Source organism: Phoenix dactylifera, chromosome 14, assembly GCF_009389715.1.
Source record: "Phoenix dactylifera cultivar Barhee BC4 chromosome 14, palm_55x_up_171113_PBpolish2nd_filt_p, whole genome shotgun sequence".
Lineage (NCBI taxonomy): Eukaryota > Viridiplantae > Streptophyta > Magnoliopsida > Arecales > Arecaceae > Phoenix > Phoenix dactylifera.
The window spans coordinates 14235270-14259915 of NC_052405.1; the positions used below are offsets into that span (position 1 = coordinate 14235270).

Genomic DNA, 24646 nt, shown 5'->3' on the forward strand with positions numbered 1-24646 from the left:
TTTCAATTTGAATTATCCAACTCTTATGATACTCATTGTGAAAAGAGAAATCAAATTTTTTTGAACTTTTCTCATGATATATCATATAGAATAAAATAAAAGACTTTAATTTTTATTTTAATCAAATGGAAGTGGATTTATTTTTACAAAAATAATGATGGAAATGTAAAGTATCCTAGCATAAATCTAACTGTTATTAATTACTTGAACGCATATGAATAAAAAAAATAAACTATTAATATAAAAGTAAAAAATGTCGAAGATCACTGTCTTAGATTTCAGATTTCGAATCCAATCAGATTTGAAAATGGATGCGGTTGGATTATATCTTACCTCGCTGACTTCGCCTGTATTTGACTGTAACTTTTGCCATCCATCCCAACTCAAATGAATTATTTTACTCTTTTTTTATGACTTTCCAATCTCGCAATCATGGCAGATACAGCTTCCAGTCCAAATTTATCAGGTCCCAAATTATAGCCGTTGGAGGCAAATTGATGCCCATTTCAAAATTTCGACCGTTGCTCTTCCTCGAGTTACAGAGAGAGGGGAGGGTTTTCGTGTACTCCCACTAAGCCCTGGGCAAGAAGAAGAGCAAGAATGGCGGCTGAAGAAGACAACAGCCCAAACAATCCACAAAACCCACCCAGAAGATCTCCCCGGGCGACGATGAAAGAGAGCATTCTTAGCCCTGGCTTCCGGTCGGCCGCCGCCATGGCCGGCTGGGACGAGGAAGCCCTCCTGCTCGCCAGTCTCGTCGTCGAAGACACACCCGTGAGAGAATCCAGACGCAGGAAGCGCCCCAGTCCGCAGTACAAGACCCCTCCACCCACCAACTCCAACAGGTAGTAGAACAAGGAGGACGAATACCCATCCCGATCACACGTCCTCTGTCCTTTTCCATTTCTTTCCATCTTTCTTCTTGATTCTTTTGTTCACTTCTGACTTCTTTAAGGTGATAGAAGTCCTAATAAGTCCCTTTTAATGTTGCAGGAAGCGAAGATCTCGTAGGCAATCTCCCAATGCAATCCCCCCTGTTGTTCTTTGTCTCGATGATGATGAAGAACAGACTGTTGCAAAAAAAGGTATTCTTTCTTCAATTCCATCATTTTCCTTTTGTTTCATGCGATTTGAGTCTTCTTCATATTGGGTTTTTGATTCATGTTTGGTGTTTCATCTGCAGATCCTGGCGCTAAAAGGAAAGATCCGGAGATTGTTGTTGCTGCCGAAGAGAAGAAGACAGAGGGAGAAGGAGCTCCGGCTGAAAAGGCCTCGAGCAAAGGCCTTCCCTGCATGGATCGGCTGAGGGAAGAGCTCTCTTGTGCTGTGAGGAGCTATTCCACTACCTATTCTCTTGATTTGGTTTCTGGAATGATCTTTGTTAGAGTTTCCTTAGATTTTTTTTAAATATATATATATATACAAACGTGGTCTCTGTACATTTGCAGATTTGTTTGGACATTTGCTTTGAACCGAGTACAACTCCTTGTGGGCACAGGTAACACCCAAGCTCTAAATTTTTGTTGTTTTCCATTATCTTAATGAATTAGATTAGACTTTTGTCTAATCTCTCTATTTTTTTTAAAAAAAAACTACAAGCTGTAAAATAACTAGTTAATCCAACATTTTTGCTCTAAGGTATACATATATCAGCTTTCAATTGGATTTTATGTAACAACCCAGGACCTCACCCAAAATGGCTAGCCGGAAGGTATTATTTGGGTTCCTTGATCCTGTATAAGTACCCAAGATCTACCCAGCGAATAACCGATGTGGGACTAAACACACGCCCGCACGGATCCTCACATACTCCCCCCGTTCAAGCCCTGACGTCCTCGTCAGGCTAAGGGTTCAAATCCATTCAAATCTAATCATTAACACCACGATCGGTCCGTGGTCAACCCCAATGGATCCGTGCTGCAGTGTCCCCTAGTCCACATAAGTTATGGGCCGGGTCCACTCTGATACCATTAGTAACAACCCAGGACCTCACCCAAAATGGCTAGCCGGAAGGTATTATTTGGGTTCCTTGATCCTGTATAAGTACCCAAGATCTACCCAGCGAATAACCGATGTGGGACTAAACACACGCCCGCACGGATCCTCACATTTTAGGAGGAAAGAAACTGGTGAATTACTGTTACTATTCTCTAAAGTTGCATATCAATAAGGATACATTACCTTTTTTCCTTGACTGGTTCTATAAATCCTGAAAGAGCCTCTAGAATTGTGATTTTAGGAGCCATAAAAGCGTTAAAAGGCCCTCTTAAGGTGTTACCTTATGAAGAGCTTTAACATGGCTTAAAGCATTAGTTTTAATTCCTTGATTTTCCAATCATTGCTCCATCATATTAGTTCTTATATAGTTTTTATGTTTTGCAGCTTTTGTATAAAATGTTTGAAATGTGCTGCTGCTAAATGCGGAAAACGCTGTCCAAAATGCAGACAACTGATCAGGTGATCTTCACCTTCAGTAATAAGTTCTTACAGTTGACATACTATATTTGAGTAACTTTTATTTGCTAGAAAGAGAGGAAGGTCATGGGATCAAATGCAAACTTTTGATTTTGATTGCAGCAATGGGAGATCTTGCACGGTGAATACGGTACTTTGGAACACCATCCAACTCCTATTTCCTGAGGAAGTTGAGGCAAGGAAGAACTCAATTTCTGCGACCTCACGCAGCAGTACTGTCCAAAGTCCTGAAAAAAGCAGCAGTAGTAATATTAGAAATAGCCATGCAAGTAGTAACACTAGAAGCAGTCATCCAAGAAGCTCAACCCGGGTTTCTCAAGTGATGGATAGGGAAAGAATCATCAGACGAAGAGCCATCCCGAGCCAGTCTGAAGATGCTGCATTGGCTCTTAGACTGCAGAGGGAAGAATTTATGGTAGCCTTTCATGACAACCGTGAGCAGCAGAGGAGTACACTTCATTCTGCTCGAGCAAATTTGAGAGCTATGGCCTCCAGAGCTGTTCATTTTCGCACTAGGGGCTCGTCCACATAGCTTCACCAATATTTCTGTTCTTAATTTCCAAATTAAGGATGGACTAGGTCGCTGCACTACGATCTGAACAATGTTATTATCAGCACAATGCTTAAACCGTGGTTTGCTGCAATATATAGAGCAGTCCATTTGGTCTTCTTTCTTATATGTTACTAACATCAGTACCATGCTCTGTGGTCTGTGCTAATTAAAAAATGTTAGTTAAGTTGTTAAGGTGTTTGAGAAATTCATTATATTCTTGTCACTGCCTTATTATGAAATGTATCATGGAAAGGAATGAGTGTTTGTAACTGTTATATCTTTCTGTATATCAAGGTTTTGCAGCCTTGTTTCTCCACTTCTTGTAGAAGACTGCTTCATTTACAATAGAAGATCTTGCTTGCCAAAACTCTCTCCCTGGTATATCTATCAATTATCATGGAATTACAGTAGAAGGTACTGTGAGTATGTTACACCATTTCAACTGGAATCTTTTTCTTCTTTTTTTGAGTAAAATTTCGACTGGAAACTGCTTTAATGGTGCACAAGAGTTCTGCTCTTCACCTTGTGGCCTACTCGCATTATAAAATAGACTGCCTTCATCTTTTTTTTTTTCTTTCAAAGGGAAATAGACAAACTCCATAGTAGTTATAGAACCAGGGGAACAGTAGGGGTATAATATCTATGTTTTGTAGATATGATGACTAGAATTATAATGCTCTCTCCAAATAGACAAGAGCTTCTCTGCTTGGAATATGCATGTGCTGAGTTTTCAGCTATAAAATTTGAGAGGATGTTGTTTGAACTGACAAATTCTCCAGAGTGATTTGCTGATAGACACTAACATGCTTTATGTTGAAAGATCAACCATTGTGCAATAATGATGACCATATAATTTCCATACATGACTTTGTGTCTGTAGCCTTCTTCATAATATTCATTAGGTGGTTAAAAGCATGCATTTTAATTTTATATGTACCGCATGTTAGAATAATTTCAAAATATGAGCTTACACTGATTGCGTATTTTTGTTTTATAAAACGGGTTAGACGTATGGCTCAGAATGGTACTATGGTTAAGCCCAATATGATATGTGATCATTTTCGTTTATGGGTTTTGTGCACCTTGGATGTATAGGATTGAGTCCTATTTAATGTGGTAATTTTGGTATGTAGGCCAGGAAACCCAATTAGGGTTTTGGAGCCTTTAATGGGAAGGCTCCTCTATGTTTCCTATATATAGGCTAGGTCCCCCTCTCCTCTCCATATGGTTGATAGCTTGCCCCATTGACGGCTATCTTTTGTGAGGAGCAAGGAAGGGAAGATCCAGCCGCTATTATTCCAGGTGATTAAAGAACGTATTCAATATGTCTTCCGCAGGTATATTTCTCAAACTTGAATACAGTAATTATGTGATTGTAAATCTTAGCATGTTATTATTTTTACAATTAACAATTGGTATCAGAGCCTCCATGCTAGGATTAGAATCCTTCATATACAATTATTTTTTTTTTATCTGGATTTATGGATTTTATACATTGGTGAATGGATCTTCTGCATAAATCGGTCTTCCATTGATAATCAAATATCTGGTTTGATTTTATTTTAGTTTTGAATGAAATATGATTGTATATGATTTTCGGATTAAAAAAAAAAAAGGTTTTCACTGTTCATCTTCTTCCTTTTCTTTCCCGTGAGCTCTTCTTCCATGAAACAAAAAAAAAAAAAAAAAGGAAGGGGAACACCGAACAGCGGCGGCCAGAGGAAAAAAAAAAAAGTGATTTAGGGTTTTTCCTTTTGATTGGGCTTGGTCCTACTAAGCCTAACCTGAATAGGTCCATAATTGCAAGTTGGGCCCTTTTATTTAGTCAGCCCATGTTTATTTCATTTTGCATTTTAATGGACCAGAATGGGCCCATGGTTGCAGGTTGGGCTCTTTTATAAACCAGCCCAATTTTATTTAATGGACCATAATGGGTTTTGGGCCCGGCCTAAGAGTTAGTAACCCATTTAATTATTGTTTTAAATACTGAATAATTTGAATTCAGCCCTCATGCATATTAATTATTAACTTCTTAAATTTTGGACATTTCTTGCTGTCATATATGCCTTGAATTTTGTGATTAACATTTTTTATTTAAATCACATGTGATTTTGATTATGATTATAGCATGTTTAATGGTTATGATTTTGTCACATAACTATTATTTTGTGATTAAAATTTTTTGGGCATAAAAACAATCCTTATTTTCCCATTAAGAGAATATTTTGAAATTGAAGTGGGTGGTAGCCACCAAAGTAGCACATTCACTGATATTTATCTGATTTTCTCAAAAAAAAAAAGAGGGTAGCATTGCATTTTTCTAGATTATTGCATGCAATATCTTGCCCGAAGGTGTTATTGTGTATGATGATTTAGAAAAATGACATGAAGTGATTAACGGGATTGCATTAGCCTAGAATCATTCTTCTGCCCAAAGGCGATGGTGTTTCGAAAGCTGATGTGACTTTGTTAATTGGCTTCATGATATGTCTTAAGAGTACCTTATAGTGTGTTGTATTGTTAGCCCAAAGGTGACTTTACAATGATGCACCAAGGCTCTTACCGTAATTAGACTTATATGTTTTTCAAGTTGATTACGGACTATCTAATTAATAGCCCAAGTTGATTAGATAGATATGTTATCATCCATTGATTGCATGCATCATATTTGGATGATATTAAATAAAATATGTTGTTTTCGCAGTTTTGAATGCCTCTTCCTATCAAGCCAAATGTTTGCCGTTGAAACCTTGACTGGAAATAATTATGTGAGATGGAAACGAAGCATAGAAATAGCACTGGGTTTTCTTGGGTTTAGATTTTGCTTTAGAGAAGCAGCACCGAGCTACGACCTCTCTGATGCACTAGTAATTTCAGCACCTCTTCACTAATCTGCAGATCCTCTCAAGTCATGAGCTAGGCTTCGGTTTCAATTTTGATAGTCAAGTAATGGTTTAAGTTTTATGTAGGCAAACAGATAGATCCCAAGCTCATCTACTAGGTTTTATTGGGGAATTCTGAAAGTGTCGATAAGCATTAGGCTTTTCTAGGCAGAAGTTAATGAGGGTTTTCAAGTTAAAAAAAAAAAAACAAACAAATGATGATGGGTTTCTGGAATCAAACAACAGTTGAACTAATATGGAAAACAAACCGCCCGCTGATCACAGATCCATACTTAGCAGCAATGGATGGAGTGATGTGAGCAACAGACCAACTTGCTGATAAAAAATCTGCACTTAGTAGTAGACTGGTAACGGTTAGTAAGCTGAGGACTCTATAAGAGCTGAGTATTGAGACAGCATGTTTATAGACAATTAAGAGATTGATTTGAGCATCGGAAAGGGACTATAGGGGCTGCTTTAAAAGCAGACCGAGCCAGTATAATCAAATCTGAGCTAAGTTGGACCAGAAACCCTTATTCAGGCTGGTGGCTACTTCTGATAGTTGAGGCTATATGCATGTAGAACTTGAAGCAGATTTAGACTGGTTGGGTGCAGAAAAAGGGAAAAGAATAGAAAATATTTTGAAGAAAGAAGACTTGCTCCAGACTCCCCATCTTGGTCAAGCCTTTTACTGAAACAATAAAGCCCCTAAGTTGGTTCAAACTTGAAATTAATTTTAAGGAATCAAAACATTAGAGAAAGTAATATATGCATGTAGAACTTGAAGCAGATTTAGGCTGGTTGGGTGCAGAAAAAGGGAAAAGAATAGAAAATATTTTGAAGAAAGAAGACTTGCTCCAGACTCCCCATCTTGGTCAAGCCTTTTACTGAAACAATAAAGCCCCTAAGTTGGTTCAAACTTGAAATTAATTTTAAGGAATCAAAACATTAGAGAAAGTAATATGTGACCTTTCATAACCAATACAAAGGTCAACTCATCTCAATATTTTTGTCAAGATTCATCCAACATCTTTAATATGTCCTGAAATCATGGCAGACTCCATGAGGACTACTACAGCTAATTGATATGTCCTAAATATGTGGCGGACTCCACAGGTCTTACTACAGTTTATTGGCATGCCCTATCTCCTTTGGCAACCATGACATTCAATATGAACCTGCTAGCATGGTCGTTTTATGGTCCAATTTCATGATATAGTCACCTGCAATAAGGCCTGTACTATACCTACTATTAATGGCAAAATGCAATTTCCCCAATTGCTTGGAACGAAAGATCTGGTCATCGAGCCTTTGTTGGTTTTGATGCAACTGACATATTTTAAGCCATCAATAAACATCCATTTTCTGTGTTGTGGCATAAGCATTTATAGCACATTTCAAAGGAGCGAATGGAAAGATTGATGAAAGCTGACATTCTGCCCTCTCTGAATTTTTCAGATATTTACACTTACGTAGATTGTATTAGAAAAAAAAAACTGACTGAAACTATAAGGAAGATATACACTAGGAGCGATGGTTCTTTTGGATCTTTTCATATCGATATTAGTGGACCGTTACTTTCTACTATATGTGGGAACAAATATTTCAAAATCTTCATTGATGATTTCTCGCATTATAGTTATGTTTACTTGAGTAATGATAAATCTCTCGCTCTTGAGAAATTTAAAATATTTAAAATGGAAATAGAAAAGCAATGTGGGAAGAGTATTAAAATTGTAAAATCTGACCGTTGTGGTGAATACTATGGTAAGTATGATGAGTCCGGTCAGAACATGGGTGATTTTGCGAGATTTTTACAAGAATGTGGGATAGTTCCTTAATACATAATGCCAGAAATAGCTGAGCAAAATGGCATTTCTGAAAAGCATGATCAGACTCTGAAGGATAAGGTTAGCAGTATGATTAGTAAAACAAATTTGCCAGAATTCTTATGGGGTGAAGCATTAAAATCTGTCATATACATTTTGAAAAAGGTTCCTGGTAAAGCTGTTGAGAAAACTTCTTTTGAATTGTAGACAAGACGTGAACCCAATTTAGCCCATTTTAGAGTTTGAGGCTGCCCAGTTGAGGTTAGGATTTATAATCCTACTGAAAAAAAATTAGACTCCAAATCTACACCAGAATTTATAGATCAAAGGGCTATAAGTTCTATAGTCCTAATCATGGCACCAGAATTATTGAGTCCATTATGGAAAAATTTCTTTCTTGTACTTGGTACTAGTGGGAGTTCTGTATTAAGGAAAACTTTTACAGAACCGAGTCAAGTTGTGGTTTCAATTTTTTTTGTACAAGAAAGAGTTATTTTTCAACTGATTGCCACAGTTCATGAAGAACGTGGGCATCAAGAAGAGCCTCACGTTCCTCCTTCAACAGTGGTTGAGTTAGTTTTTTGAACCACAGGTTAGGAGACCACAAAAAGAAAGAATGTCTGCCCTGCCTAATGACTATATTGTCTATTTACTAGCGAGTGATTTTAATATTAGGCATAACATTGATTCCGTCCCTTTTAAAGAAGCATTAACAAGACCTGACTCAGATAAATAACTGAATGCCATAGAAGATAAAATGTTTTCTATGAAGAGAAATAGAGTTTGAAAACTTGTTGAGCTTCTACCATATGTTAACACCATAGGTTGCAAATGGGTTTACAAATCCAAGTTAGACTTAAAAGGAAAATTTGGTGTGTAAGTTGAACAAATCTATATATGGGCTCAAGCAAACATCCCGACAATGATATTTGAAATTTGATTAAGTTGTGACTTCTCTTGGTTTTGTTGAAAATACAGTGGACCAATGCATTTATCTCAAGATCAGTGGGAGAAAATTTATTTTTCTTGTTTTGTATGTGGATGATATTTTACTTGCTAGTAGTGACTTAGGGTTACTTCATGAGACAAGGAAAATATCATTGCTAATTTTAAAATGAAAGATCTTGGGGAAGCTTCTTTTATACTGTAAATTGAGATATAGCGTGATAGAGATCATGGCTTGTTGGGACTTTCGCAAAAGACATACATACGACGCATCCTAGAGAGGTTCAAAATGCAAAACTGTGCACCTGGTGATGTACCTATAGTAAAAGGGGATAAGTTTAGCAAAGCCCAGTGTCCAAGAAATGAACTTGAAAGAGAATCTTTGAAAAACATACCCTATGCAAGAGCTGTAAGGAGCCTGATGTATGCTAAGTTTGCACTAGAGCAGACATAGCCTATGCAGTGAGTGTCCTTAGTAGATTTTAATCGAATCTAGGATAAGAGCATTAGAAAGCAGCTAAGAAAGTTTTGAGATTATTGAAAACGACTGAAGGTTATATGCTTACCTTTCAGCATATAGATCATCTTGAGATGGTAGGCTACTCAGATTCTGATTTTGTCGGATGTCAAGATAATCTGAAGTCAACTTCAGGTTATATTTTTATGATGGCTGGTGGTGCTATTTCTTGGAAAAGTATTAAGCAAACTCTAGTGGCTTCTTCTACCATGCAGGCTGAATTTGTGGCATGTTATGGAGCTACAGTTCAAGCCATTTGGTTGAGCAATTTTATTTCAGGACTGAAAGTTATTGATTCCATCTCGAGACCAATTACTATCTATTGTGATAATAGTGTAGCAGTATTCTTTTCAAAGAATAACAAGAGTTCATGTGGCTCTAAGCATATAGATATCAAGTACTTGGTGGTCAGAGATAAAGTTAAAGAAGGGCAGACGAAAAAAAAATAGAGCATATAAATACAAAAACAATGATTGCAGACCCATTGATTAAGGGACTCGCAACGAAAGTCTTTAAGACAAATATTGCTAATATGGGCATTGTGGAAACCTTTGATGTTTTTGGTTAGTGGGAGTTATTTATGTAAAAGAACTATATTTTGGCTTGATCCTTTTTACAGGGTATGTAGGCAACCCATATGCTTCGGGTACAACCTCTTTCAATTATAAAAATATTTATCTTCCTATTTATAATTCTGTATTTTGTGCACAGAAATTATAATTATGTTTGAGCATGCATTGCACATATGTCTTTTATTATGATATCATTTTGATCTCGAGATATAATGCATAAAGACATGATGTGAGTCTCTTTTGAGACATGTGACTTCTTTTGAAGTATTTATGAGGACCAATATGAATTAGCACACCTTTGATCACATTTTGGTGCTAAGTTCATACTACATACTACCACATTGGTTGGAGGATGGGGATCCATGTCGATAAGGATGTTAGCATTTGTAGCTGTGGAGTGGTCTTACATCGATTAAATGGTGTAACGACTTCCATGTTCAATATTGATGTTCTTGTTGGACCGGATCATGTATCCAAGGTGATTATCATTTGAGCTATATATGTGGCCACTTTTGTAGTCTAACCTGAGAGTCGTTTTCAAAACAAAGTTTTTTAAATTAATATGACAATCCGTGTTCGCCCAAGTGGGAGAATGTTAGAATAATTTCAAAATATGAGCTTACACTGATTGCGTATTTTTGTTTTATAAAACGGGTTAGACGTATGGCTCAGAATGGTACTATGGTTAAGCCCAATATGATATGTGATCATTTTCGTTTATGGGCTTTGTGCACCTTGGATGTATAGGATTGAGTCCTATTTAATGTGGTAATTTTGGTATGTAGGCCAGAAAACCCAATTAGGGTTTTGGAGCGTTTAATGGGAAGGCTCCTCTATGTTTCCTATATATAGGCTAGGTCCCCCTCTCCTCTCCATATGGTTGATAGCTTGCCCCATTGACGGCTATCTTTTGTGAGGAGCAAGGAAGGAAGATCCAGCCGCTATTATTCCAGGTGATTAAAGAACGTATTCAATATGTCTTCCGCATGTATATCTCTCAAACTTGAATACAGTAATTATGTGATTCTAAATCTTAGCATGTTATTATTTTTACAATTAACACCGCAAGCAAATGATGTCCACAGTGCTCTCAAACATCCTGGGCTCCTACATTCTATTGAAAGGCCGCATTTGACATTAACATGGAAGAATCTTTCTGCCATACATTGTGCTATTTTCAGACATCATCTATATTAAGTAAGCTGGTTTCACTTGATAATTCATCCACTGCTTGTTTTCTAGATAGCCCACCCTCCTCTTCCTCATGGTCTATGCTATTCTTATGTTATACATTGGCTGCTGGACATACATGAATAAATCTCAAGATAGTGTCTCAAGCTTTATTCAACTATGTCTAATAGGCAGGGACACATACTTGGATGATGTACCCTCAAAGGTGCATTATATCACCCTCTTGTGAATCTTTGATTGCACATGTGAATAATGATAATGGATAATTTATCTGAATTCATTGTGGAATGAAATCATTAAATTGAAAATATGATACACACACATACATGCATATATATCCATTGGAACTACTAATACATGACACAAAAGTAGAGTTGCTATATATACATGTACATGTATATTGGTCTGTAATCAATATTTAATTGTTGGCATATGTATTTCACAATAGCAGTAATTTAGCTTTACTTGAGCAAGTTATATATGTTCGTTAAGAACTTTTAATCTATCTTTTTTGTTGGTGTGTGTGTGGGGAGGGGGGTGGGGGAAGAGAAACCCTCTCTCTTCTCTCTTCACGAATGGGGAAGTCCATCTTCCTTGTCTCCTTTCTCCATTCTCTCTCATCGGTAGCAGGTGGCAGTCGCGGTGGCCCAGCCTCTCACTCGACAAAGGCCATAGGCGGCTGAAACTCCAGCCAAAATTAGTGGTCGACAGTGGAAAAGCTCGATGGAAGAAGATTAAAATAGGGGTGCCCTATTTTGGATGAATTTCGGTAGTTGCCAGCTCAAATCAAAGTGAACGAAGGTCAAAACACCAGAGAAGAAAGGGAAGAAGATGAAGGAATCTTAACTCGGTCCTGCGAGGCGTTCCAACAACTCTTCCTGGCGGAAATTGGAGGAAGAACTTGGAAAGAAGAACTTGAAATTGCGGTGATTTCTTGCCTATTCTTTGATGGATCTCAAAGGAAGAGGATGAGTGGTCTTAAATAGGCGAGATTTGGTCTTTGGATCGCCTTAAAACTTCAGATATTTTGGCGTGACCGTGATCGGGGTGTTTGGAGTCCTCTTTTCCAATCGAATGCTAATGGCCTGGCAAATTTAGGCTGGCCCATTAGCCCCAAAAAGTAGGCTATTGCAACTTTATTACTAGCTTTTAATAGAATATTTTGGCAATCGTAATTTCTCATCTCCTATTATTAAGTAGTTTGATTCATATCATTAGGTCTTGTATACTCTCTTGGGATTACCACAAAGAGCATGTGATTGTGCCATGAACCCAACCAGAGTAGTGGGTTTAGGACGTTATAATAAGTAAAGCAAAGGGCCAACTTGGAATATCCAAGTGCCCAATCTATTCTTCAAACCGTCAATTTCTCCACTTCCATTGCAATTCGGTTTAGTTATTTATATGCTAATAGCTCTCTTTTTTTTTTTTTTTTTTTTCTAAAGAAAAAGGGGTAGGGGGGAGGAAGGGACAAGTCCACCCCCGCGTAGCAGCCCCACTGGGCCCCCGCCCCACCAGGAGAATGTTCGATGCGGGCAGAAATGACTGTGTGTTGGGCACGCCGACCGGTTTTACTCATACCCTCCCCACCCGTAGGCCCGGCTCAGCTACTCCTCTGAGCTCTGGCTCGAGTCCCACGTGTAAGTACGTCACACCCGGCACCACCCTGGCTACTAGCGTTTCAAGAGCGGTCCTACACCACAAGTCCAAGCAGTGGCCAAAGTAGTGAGCTCCGGTCCACAATTTAATCGTCGCCGCAGCGATTCGAATTTGGAACCTTGTGGTTAGAATTGCTGCCCAGTACCACTAGGCTACCACCTTGTGGCATGCTAATAGCTCTCTTCAGATTGGGCGGTGGTCCACCTACTCTTACTCACCTTGAGAAATTATATCCTATGTTTGGTGTACCAGCTTAGGAACATCGAGCCAATCCATTTCTACCATGTGGCCATTCTGGCCACCTCAGCATGAGGGAAGAAAACCCCTCTCGTGAGCAAATGGAACCCTAGCTACCCCCCTCTTCCAAGAGGATGAAAACACGCCGCCTGCATCCTGATCTTGACCCTACCCTCCCACTCGACTTGATTCATGAGCTTGGCGGTGAGGGAGACGCAACGAGCATCGTCCTTGGTGATGGAGCTAGGCCAAGAGGAGTTGCGGTTGGAGAGGAAACCACGAAGGTCGGTGGGTGAGGAGCTATTTGTTGGAGTTGTGAGAGCTGGCGATATTGGTTTTGGAGGAGGAGGAGGTGGAGGTAAAGGCGAGGAGGAGAGTCCTTACCATTGACAACCCCAACGAGAGGTGGGCTGGAAAGAGTTGCCCCTTGTACAATAGCTGCATCAGTGCGTTGGTGCTTCTTTCTTTTTTATTCCTAACAATAAGGTGGCCATAATGGCTACATAGCAAAAATGGATTGGTCCAATGTACCGTTGAACTAGTACTCCAGATGTAGGATATAATTTCTCTACTCGTCCATCCCAAAATCACACGTTAGGAGAGTGCCAGTCTCAAGTGCAGAGGGCTAAAGCCAGGAGGGCTCTGGGGAGGTCACCAATGGTGACGAGGTGACTTGGGGTGGGAGGCTAGTGGCCGATGGCGAGAGTCTGAAAGGACATGGCTGGTGGAGAAACCACATAAAAGGAAGAATAGGAGGGTGGGGAGGGATAGAAAGGAAGAAAGTAGTGCATAACTAAATGATAAGAACGAGCTGTAGCAGCCTTGCTGTGATTTAAACTTTTCTATCCTAGCTCTCTCTATAGTATTCTTTTAACTTTCTTATCTTATCCTCGAGAGAGTGAGAGTGAGAGGGAGGGATTGAAAAAAAAAAAGTAAAAAAAAAAACTCTTTTAAATTTTTGAAAGTAGAAAAACTTCTTTAAAATTAAATTCTATATTTGAATAAAATTACAAGCATGCTATCGAGTGACCTTTGACAGCTAAAATATTTTTTTCTTACTTTATTATTTATTAGCTGGTTAAAAATTTTTAGGTATCAAATCAGTCCTCAAAATTTACGGTCATGCTCTTTTTTTTTTTTTTTTTTGAGTGAAGCTGTTAAAATCTCTTGCAGCTATGGCACGTGGCAAGAGATAAATGGTCTATCTGTGAGAAACAAAAATATATTTTTTTCATATCCACAAACAAAAAATGTCCACATTTTATTTCCTCGCCCAGGTATAAACACGTCCGTGAGTACTCCCTCGCAGCTGATCTGTAGAGAATCCAAATTTGCTATCGAGGCCCAGCGATTGGATCAGAGAGAGAGAGCTGAAAAAAGATAAACAACAGAGGGCTGAGAGCGTGACCGGTCTCCAGACTGTAAGCTTTATCTTCTCCAACGAGCCGAGCTCTCTCTCCTTGTAGAGAGAGAGAGAGAGAGATGGAAGTGGCCATGTCCGTCCGAGGTCTGGCTCGCCTTCCGCTGTCCAATTCCAAAGTAATAGCCCACGAAAATGGCGTCTTTCTGGGGTCGCCTCTCCCTTTGCGAAATCCTACCAGCCGAAGGCAGTCCGAGAAGAAGCGGCAGCTGATGGTGGTGGAGGCCGAGGGGAAGAAAGGGATGATGGGCCGCCAGTTCCAGCGACCTCCCCCTCCGGCTCTCCCCAAGATCGAGGACGACGGCAACCCCCGATTCGTCATCTTCATCCGAACCACAAACGTCTCTCTCTCAATCCCTTCTCTTTTTCTTCATTCTCTCCTTTTATGGGCCCTTTTTTTTTTTTTTTTATGATAAATTCACCTTGTTTTGGTCATTAGTTTCTTCTTTGGGGATTTTTCATGCTTAAACAGTCGTTTTGCGGTTCTTGGTGCCATCTTGAATGATTAAAAATGCGTTGTTATTTATAAATTCTTTGTTTCTTTGTGCCGTTATTTACTTATAAAAATTGTACTCATGGTTGTTTGTGATAATTACTTGATATGATTGCGATAGAATGGTTGGTTCAGTTATAGAAGACAGGGAACTAAATGTGGAGAATGTTGTCCCTGTATCTGGGCGAGTTTGTGATGAGTAAATAGAATGCCATTTTCATGATGATAGTTTTGTGGGATATGTGAAATAAGGGTGGTTCTAAAATGGTTTAGTAACTCATAAACATGTCAGTAAAAAAAAAATGATCAGCTGATGCGGAACTTTTCTCTTATTTCTTTGTTGTTCGGTCCATACGATGCCAGTCTGAGGGGAGGATTAAGGGGACTCACTGGTTGAGTATTTGAGTGACATTTTTGAGTGATATTTCTGAACTATGCTAGCGTTTTTGATGGTGAGGCTTTTTTTATGGGTGATGCTTGTTCAAGGTTGTTTGATGACTATGCATCATAAGAGGACCAATGGTTTTGTTATATATACAACTTGGCAGGAAACAGTGGCATTAGTATAAGCGGTTTGTTAATGAAAAGCCACGTTTTCTTGGACTTGATCAGCTAGCTAAGCATTGGAAGTACAGGATACGGACGAGTGAATGAGATGTCGCGTTTGGAGCTACAATAGCAATGGAAGGCCTCAGAGTGTGAGCCTGCTTGCTGCACTCCTCATGTGCCTTCTAAATGGCCTAGGCATTTGAAAAATAATTACACCACTAATGCAGTGTTGGAAGGATCAAAACATGGTAAAGAAGTGACTATAATCACAACCTCAATAATAGTAGTAGCAATAGACTTTGAACAAGAGATTGGTTGTAGACAAAACAGTTGTTATTTATGTGGCTCAAACTTGGCTGCAGGCACATTTACAACCAATGCATTTGTTGGTGATCCTCAAAGTATGGTCACTAATCAAGGTAGGATGGAGTGACATACAAGCCCATCTATATAACATAGTTCCCATCTATATAAAGTTGCTCACAAATATACTTTAGTTTGTAGAACTCCCTGATTGACTGGACATTCTGTTAAGAGGGCTGAAGATTATGCTTGGGGGCACAAAACCACTCCATTTAAATGTCAGAGAGACATGCCTATTGTTAAGAAGTTGGCAATGTGAGGAATGACAGCTGGAAATGGTTTTGTCAGGTGATCTGATCTCATCTTAAGTTGCACAAAGATGAGGCAAAAATGGAGCTCAATGACTTGGAGGTCAAAGATGAGTTGGCAGATGATGTGGGCTGCAACTCAAAGCCATCAAGTCAATCCCACATGATTTGTTTGTGAAATGTGCACAAGCAATGATGGATCATACCAAGGTACGCCATACTGTACCGAAGCGATATGGAGTGTACCGTACTAGTTCGGTAGTAGTATGTGGTACGGAAGGCGTACCAGCACTCAGTATGCCAAACTGGCTCCTATACCAAGCATACCGACATAGGGTGACGCCAGTACAGGACTCGGTACTGAAATGGCGTACTTGGATATACCATACAATTGTCTGCGCCAATGAGATTGAGATTCATGTTCTAAATTAAACATGCCTTCATGATTGTGGTAAGTAACCATGTATGCAAGAAGCTTCTAATTATATAAAAGGGCTAACCTTGGAAAGAATATGCTCAAAGACATCAACTGTTGAAGTGATAGTTCATGAAGGGGTCTCTCATGGAAGGAAAACTCTTAAAAGAAATGATGACATTTTAAAAAAGTGGAAGGCAAGGTTGCAACAAGCACCCCGTACACGATGAAGTTTCAAAGAGAAAACAAAACAGATTGATGACAAAAAGACTAACAAAATGGGCCAAAAATTTAAGAAATCATATCAAAAGTTACAGAATATCCAGATATTTCAAATGAAGGGTTGAATAGTTCTTGAGGAGGAAAATACAAGATTACTTGAGTATTAGTTAGCAGGTTGTAAATTTAGCAATGGATTTTTGTATGTAATATGCATGCATGGTAGAACTTTAATTAGATGCCTTATCCAGTTACTCTTATTGATTCCCTTCCCCCTTTCTACAGTCATTATGCACTTATATGACATTGTAAAATAAAGTCTGAATGTTTTCTATAAATTAACTATAACATCACACAGTTTTGATGTTCTATTATAAATTATGTATGAATTTGGTGATTTTGCAGGTGTATCTTTGGTACCCTCTTAGTCTAATAACAGGTGGCACAACTGCAAAGATTATGGTTGCTGCTAAAGATAACTTTCTTGGAAAATATATCTATAAAGATACTATTGCCAGAAACCTGGCAGCTGTGATTTACAGAGTAATGCTTTCTCTCGGTACTTTTAAAAGGTTTTGGCTTTTTTTGCTCCTCTATGGTTAGAAGCATGCTTTTATTGATTTTAGTCCATTTAATATATCTAGCATCTCTAGGGCTTGCAAAATTTGTTTGTAATTTTGTAGCAACTCCTAATTAGTCTGAGTAGGTTAGCAGGATTTTATTTACTTAAAGGGTAAAAGTTTGTTTTCTGTTGTAAGGACAACTTCTTATATGTTACCTTGAACTTTTTCTTAACATATATTTGTTTTAATGTTGGGATATTGATGTTGATCTTGCATACTTATTTGTTTATGTTTGTTACATCCATATTTGTATGTTTCTTCACATAAAAAAGTTAAACATGTTCTGAAGAAAAATTTATGATGACTAATGCACTGGAATCAAATCAGCAATGCCAAAAATGTTATGCATGGCATAATCTGCAGTAATGCTAGTGCCTTATTGCACAAGTCTCCGATGCAATGCTGCTGCACACTAATGCTAGACATGCCACTATGCCAGTGCAAGCCAAGAACTGGCACAGCAAGGCAAATTGCTTCTTGTGCTAGTGCTAAGCCGATATCTTACCGACATGAAAATATTTTAATCCTTGTTATCACCAATCTCCAGTAATCTTAGGACAAAAAGGAAAAATTAAAGCAATAATATTTAGAAAAAAGTCAAAAAATTTGAACCTTCATGACAACCCTTGTTTTTTTGTGTGGTGATTTATGGAACGAGCAAGGTTTTAATCTACTAGTTTTTTTAATCAAATATGGCAATTGAAACTGGCTATCATGAATATGATTTGTTACAACAGTAACCATCTAAAAGAAAGATTGCATGGTCATCTCATATCAGCATATGGGCATTTTCTTAAATGTCAATGGCATTATTAGAATTCTTGCCAAATCTTTTCTTCATCATTGCTTTGATTATTTTACCTTGCAAGAAGTTTTTATGAAATTTTCACTTCCACCCTTTCAGAAATCTACCTTAGAGTCAAACATAGTATGACTAATTTACTTCAAGAAGTTTATTACCATCAAAGATAAGCTTTTTCCATTTGTCTTAAAGCCAACCTACTCATATGACCTGTACAGCTGTTAGAGTGGGCGGAACTGTTCAGTTCTTAAAGAAGAGGAGAGATGCAGTAATATTCATTAAATGATGAGTGAATCAAACATTGACTGCAATGGATGAGGACTCTTAAAGTAGCCATTTGATCACAAAAGCTTAATCTGACATAGAATAGGTCAACAATGTATATCAGGCTCCACAACCCCTCCTTCTGGATCATGTATATAGAGGATAAAATAGTCAAGAAACAAGTAAAATGAATCAAGGCGACAACCATGTAAATTAGATAAATAGCTGACCTAGAGGGAATTGGATTTATGATCTCCAACAACATAAAATCTGATACTATGTTAACTAACCGCTTGATGCCAAAAGCTTAATTAGGGAATGAGTTCGATGATGTATATCAAAGTCAACACCACTCCTCTCATATGGTGCAGACAACAAATGTGGAGGGATAAACAAATCAAGACAACAACTCAAGCAATTTAAGGTGACAACTGGGCTATGTTACATGAACTTAGGTTTGTGTGCTGGGTGCAGGTGTGCATCAAAGTATTGGATCCTTTCAATGTCTAAGAATTTCTTTTACTGATCTGTGTCCATGTATCATGACAATTTCCATGCTTAAGTACCAGTTGCAGGTAGTTCGGGCTAAATTGAAGGGTCTGGGTAACGTAGCAACCAGGTTAATTAAATAAATAATTGCTCGATACAATCACAAATTATCTGAATGCGCAGAAAATCCTCACCTGTGCTGTCTTTTTTCCAATTAGGTTTTGTTTCTAGTTTTAGTGGGGAATGGAGGGAGATTTGATTGTTGTCCAAGCACAGAACAGCTAGTGCTTTGAACAATGAATTACTATCATTATCCAAGAGTGCTATGGATGATGATATTGTTGCAAGGTTCACAACATGAGTGGAAAGTCTTGAAGTTATTTGTGACCCTTCTGTCTGAAGTACTTTTTCTTACCTGGACAACACAAACATAATTTTGTAGCTATTCTGAATGCTGTGAGAGTTGCAAATCTGATTCCCATGATATTATTATGTATTTTTCTTCTTGAATTTAATGCTTCAATGATCTGTCTTACTTTTCTCCTGAAAAAATGTATAAGTACAAATATTGACCTATCTCAGTGGATCCTTATTTGTATTTATAAAGGTAAAGCTATCTTACTAGTTAAGCAACTGGTATTTTACATACAAAGATAGTGAGGACTAAAATACTCTGTCGTCTGATAAATAGGACTGGAGAAGATGTACGTACGGTAAAAAATTATCTGATACGGTGATGCTATATTGAAAATTTGGTGTGCCATGATTCATACATGATGATCAGAATGCCATGTCTCGTGAAATTATGCTATGATTATCCGCAAGAAAGACTGTTATAGAAAAAGAATTTCTTTTGCCGTTATTATTTATTATCCCATCTGGATGTGGAATGTTTCATTATTTTGTGCAGTAATTTGTAGAATTATTTTGTGTGCAGCCTCTTTTTTTCAAGTGCAACTAACTTTATCATCCATTGCAAATAAAACAGGATGAGAAGGAGATACAAAAGACAGCATTCAAGCAATATCGTGTGTTGCGCTCTGCTACTGCATTTAGATATGGCTACAAACTTGTTGTAATGTCTCCTTATTCCGACTAGATGAAATTTTGGTGTTGGTGGCCTCAGAGTGAACAGGACATTGTTACCCTTACTTTTACTATTACTATTCTACATTCTTCAGCTTATTTCTTGTCACATGCAGGAAAATAACAATTTGAGAGCTGCCCTTTCTACGAATGATGTTATTGAAGTATGTTTGTCATTTTTATTTTGTCTTAGTTCCTGCACTTTTTTATAAGAATTGTATATATATATATATATATATATATATATATATATATATATATATTTATATTAACTATATGCATTACAAATTTACTTTTGGTCTGTATGATAATCTGTGAACTGCAAATCCAATTTGCTCTCCCCTCCACAGAGAGTAAATGATGGAGCAAGTGTTCCTTCTATTCTCTATCAGGGCTAAGCTGGGTACACATTTATAAAGGTTATGATAAACAGATGGTGAGCATGCCATCCAAAGGGAATAATCCATAATTACAAAATACAATATATAGGTACATCTTACACTGTTACTCAAGCTCAAGGTCAGTCCTACATGTTGAGTCTGGAAAGTTGGGAAGAATGCTGAGCTTTGAACTTTAGTAAGAAGATCAACAGATTGAACCGCAGATGGAATATAGTGAAGAGGTGCTCGGTAAGCTGATGATGTTGAGCAAAGAAAGCATCTATTCAAAAGTGCTTGGTCACTCATGCTTAGTAGGATTGGAGGCAATTTGAAGAGCAATTATATGCTTAAGACACAGAGCTACAATTCTATTAAGAAGCTCAAATAAAGCTGAAACTAAGGTGAAAATAGAATTGTAAAAGTTTAATCTAGCGGCCTAAACCTAGCTCCTTAGAATCAAGGGATGAGAGCAGGAGCAAAATTTCATGTGAAAACTGATATGTTTTATGTTGCTCATGGCCAATGTTACTTGGACATGTGACATGGGTGTCAAGTGCCCAAGTGTTAAAAAGAATCAGACACAGGAATCTTCTAAAAATCAGACATGAGGATATGTCTGCATCTTATATACATATATCTTTATATGTATTGATGTATCATGTAGGCATATAATGAATAAAGAACCAGGTCCATGTTCCTTAAGTTCCAAAAATTTGATAGAATCGTTGGTAAGTATTATCTTAGAAATAAAAACTTTCTTTTTGAAGTGCCACAAGTGGACATATAATGATGATGGCTAAGGAGTGTCATGAAGTGTCCCAAGTGTCCGAGTGTCAGACATGTCAAAACACCCAACGTTTGAAGCGTCCAGATAACACTACTCATGTCTCAAAGTGGCATAAGGAGTAGAAATTAAAGTACAAGAGGTATATGGTTCTTGAAGGCATACTTTCAGTAATTCCTACTGCAATGTTCTGGTAAGGATGTCATGAAGATTAGTACATATGCCAATGATTCCCAAAGCCACTCAACGGAAATGCAAGCACATGCTATCAGTAATGAAGTAAGATGATATTTCTGAATTGTTTGTTTGTCATCATGTGTAGAAAGGTTTCTTTGGATTGGATAGTGCTTTCATGATGAATTAACTGAACATTTTATTAGTCTAGTCTTCTACCAAGGTAACAAAAAATATCCTCTTATTCTTGAAGTAGAAGACATGTGAGATTCAACATGTCAGACTGTATGAGCATTGGCTGAACTCAAGTGAAAAGTGGGATGGTTTGGACTATTTGATGGTCAAGAATTTGAAGAAAGAAAAACTTGTACATTTAAGGATAATGTCACCTTAATATACTTGTCAAATAGGGAGTTTGGTTGCTTATACATATTGATTCTTTAAACACTCCCCTACCTGCCAGTTGGATGTTTTTTGCTTTTATCATACTTGAATATGATACTAAATTGTCATACGATGCGTTCAGCTTTTGCCATATCAGTTTACCATCTGTTCTAAAAGATCCTTTTCCCTCATCACAACTCTACATATTGCATTGTAAATATTGCATCATGCAACTACAATTTCAAAGATTTAAAATGGTCTCATCAAGTTTGATGACAATATCAACTAGAACATTTGAGGTCATTGAGAGAGGGAAGAAAAAAGGTAAGAATTACTCCTTGGATCGGTATAGGAAAAGTGAGATATGGTAGCAAGAACAAAGGAGCAGCCAATGAAGCTTCGCAAATACAAAGAGGATGAATCTTGAAAGGTGGATGAACCTAGAAAAAATTGGTGGCTATTGCCTTGCATAGAAAAGGAGAAAGAAAAAGAGCCTGTTCTTTCATTCAATCATTTACAAGCAAGGAGAATCTGGAAACTCTGGGTGATTTAGCTCAAATAGGTTTGTTAGCTAGTTTTGACCTTTTAATGAGCTCAATTCGCTAGCATAAAATGATATATTTGACATAATTATTGTATTGGTAGGGATGCTAATGAGTGGTGAACGTATGCATAAATTGGCTCTGGCTCTTTACTTTTGGAGCTAGGTCAGCCTTGGTTGGTCAAATTGTATAAGCATAAATTGTATATGCATACGTTGGCCCCAGACGAGGCTTTATTAGATATATGTATAAGCATTATGGTTTGTCAAATTGCCCCGATCTATCTAGACTAGTGTGTACCTTATCGTCCTAGAATGGTTCCTAGGTTTGATTTGGTACATGAACCAAATCGGTCTATACCGGTCTGAATTGAGTAGAATTGCCCTACACTGCTAGGTACCAACACATACTGCTAGTTTTGGGCGGTACTATGGCTGGTGGTGAGAAAAGTGTTGGAAGCCGACATCCTTGCAAGGTGTATATTGTATTGTGTCAACCAAATCGTACCGAACTACTAATATACAAATAAGATTTCTGGTACTGGTTTTCCGAACCTTGATGAGCACAATGTCAATATTACGAAAATAAAACAATATTAAAGTTTTTAAATTCTGAAGTAAATCTATCATTTTAATTTATAAGCTTTTTGAGTATTTTTTTTACTATGATAAAACAGGCTTACTAATGTATGTAGCTTACTAATAGACATTCAACAAATATATGCTACTTAGCAATATGAGACACTATCGGGGACCCTATGTAGTTCACTTGTGCTAATCTATTAATGGAGCCATATTTGATCTCAATTAACAAGCCTTGCTAATTCAGCTGTTCAACGCCCCTAACTATGCATGAAGTATCCCTTCAAGTGGATATCTGGACACAGAATTCCAGCAGCAAAGTGGCCAAGACATAATTTGACAGTAGTCAGGAAAGTTATTTCTACCAGTAACCCAGCCTTTAAGTAACGATCAGTGAACAATGGGAAGCCCTGGTCGTTGAAGCCTGCCAACACTGCTAAAATTGGCTGTGCTACATCAGCCTAACAAGGCCTCTTTAATGACACCAATAAAGGCAATTGTGCAGGAGAATTCATGATTTGGGACAGTGAAATATTCGGGTAGTGGTACCATATTAAAGAAACAAAATGGAAGAAATGAATGCTCCGTTAATTTAGGACTATACCAAGATACATAAGGTATGATACTGTAAGTAGTAAGGAATAATATGTGAAAGTATAGAATTAGTCAGGCAGTGTATTTGGTTGCTTGATATAACCATCAATTCCTAAATGTATTTGTATTCGTATTGTTTGGGGATGTAGTTAAAGTACAATCATGTGGAGTATCTTCAGCTGTAAACTCACGACTGCCTTCTTTTTTCCATTGGACGAGTTTAGGCATAAAAAATTTGCCTTTTAGGAACACTCTTGAAAATTTATATGCAACCACTTTTTTCATTATTTACTGAAAAATGCAGAATTTAGCTCTGTGACAATGAAATTTAAGTTACATGCCGCATGTGCTGAATTGTAGTTTACCATTCTCTGAATATTTGTTCTAATAGAGTCAACATGTGGGTGCATTGATTGTGTGACTACACAGTTTGCTTATACATCAATTTTTCTTGGATTAAATTTGTATTTTCAATTTAATTTGCATTTTATGCTTTTCATTTCCCCAGATATTATTAAGATATGTAGGACGATTTCCAATAAAGCTATTTCCTTTTCAGCTTCCAACACAGGAAGAGCTTAAAACTGTTCTTGATAAGGTGAAGGACTTTTTTGGCGATGCTGCCAGTGGTGCCAAAGAATCATTTGGGAAGCTTACTACATTGAATTCACTGACAAATGAAGAAAAGGAGTCGAGATCTGAGTGAGTTTCAGTGCAAATTGAAAGAAATGCTCTCTTTTTTCTTGAAAAGACAAGCAAATTAGTTTGATTACTTTTTTTCTGTTGGAAAACCTAGTAACTGCCAGCATATAGTGCATGGTACTCTTGCCTATGGGTAGACTGCTACCATGCTGAGAATTGAGAAACCATAGTATTCTTACAATATTTTTTTACTACATTTAGCATTGTAAAAATGCTGATCATAAGCTCTTTCCAGTATGATCCTTTTGTAACCATGAGCAGTTTCATCCATCAGGCTTGCCATTTGCTTGGAGCATTAGAAGTATGTATAGAATGATCAGTAACATTCTTACTTTTGTGCTGTTGCAGGGTAAAGAGCTGATGTTATGGTCTTCTCAGTAGCAGGAATGCAGGAGAACCAAGGTCTCTGATTAAGTAGCTGTTTTAGATTTGTTAAGACTTACAAAATTGTCTGTATAGTACTTGCAGTAAGGAGGGGGGGGGGGGGGGGGGGGGGGGGACCGGAGAACTGTGTAAGCTTTTGTCTATTTCTTGATCTTCAAATGGAATTTGCAGATCTTTTCCATCTTTTGCTTTCTCATCAGAATGTTTATGGTGTGGCTTGTGTGGTTATGCTGCTAGAGAATTCAAAAAAATCTAGGTCTGATGGAAGTATAGCTGAGGAGTCATATGTT

The 24646-nt window shown here is 37.7% G+C and overlaps 2 protein-coding genes across 2 annotated transcripts; both read left to right on the forward strand.

Annotated features, from left to right (window-relative positions):
• The first annotated feature begins 68 nt into the window (after positions 1 to 68).
• Positions 69 to 3388, forward strand: LOC103719650 (E3 ubiquitin-protein ligase ORTHRUS 2-like). The gene is made up of 6 exons (XM_008808991.4): positions 69 to 845; positions 994 to 1085; positions 1184 to 1326; positions 1449 to 1498; positions 2383 to 2457; positions 2578 to 3388. The coding sequence occupies exons 1-6, from the start codon at positions 601 to 603 to the stop codon at positions 3005 to 3007; spliced, it is 1035 nt and encodes a 344-aa protein (XP_008807213.3). The 5' UTR covers positions 69 to 600; the 3' UTR covers positions 3008 to 3388.
• A 10793-nt stretch (positions 3389 to 14181) lies between these two features.
• LOC103719642 (protein HHL1, chloroplastic) lies at positions 14182 to 24540 on the forward strand. Its single transcript, XM_008808981.4, has 6 exons — positions 14182 to 14621; positions 16973 to 17110; positions 19734 to 19820; positions 19948 to 19995; positions 23830 to 23972; positions 24321 to 24540. The coding sequence occupies exons 1-6, from the start codon at positions 14343 to 14345 to the stop codon at positions 24331 to 24333; spliced, it is 708 nt and encodes a 235-aa protein (XP_008807203.2). The 5' UTR covers positions 14182 to 14342; the 3' UTR covers positions 24334 to 24540.
• Positions 24541 to 24646: the final 106 nt, after the last annotated feature.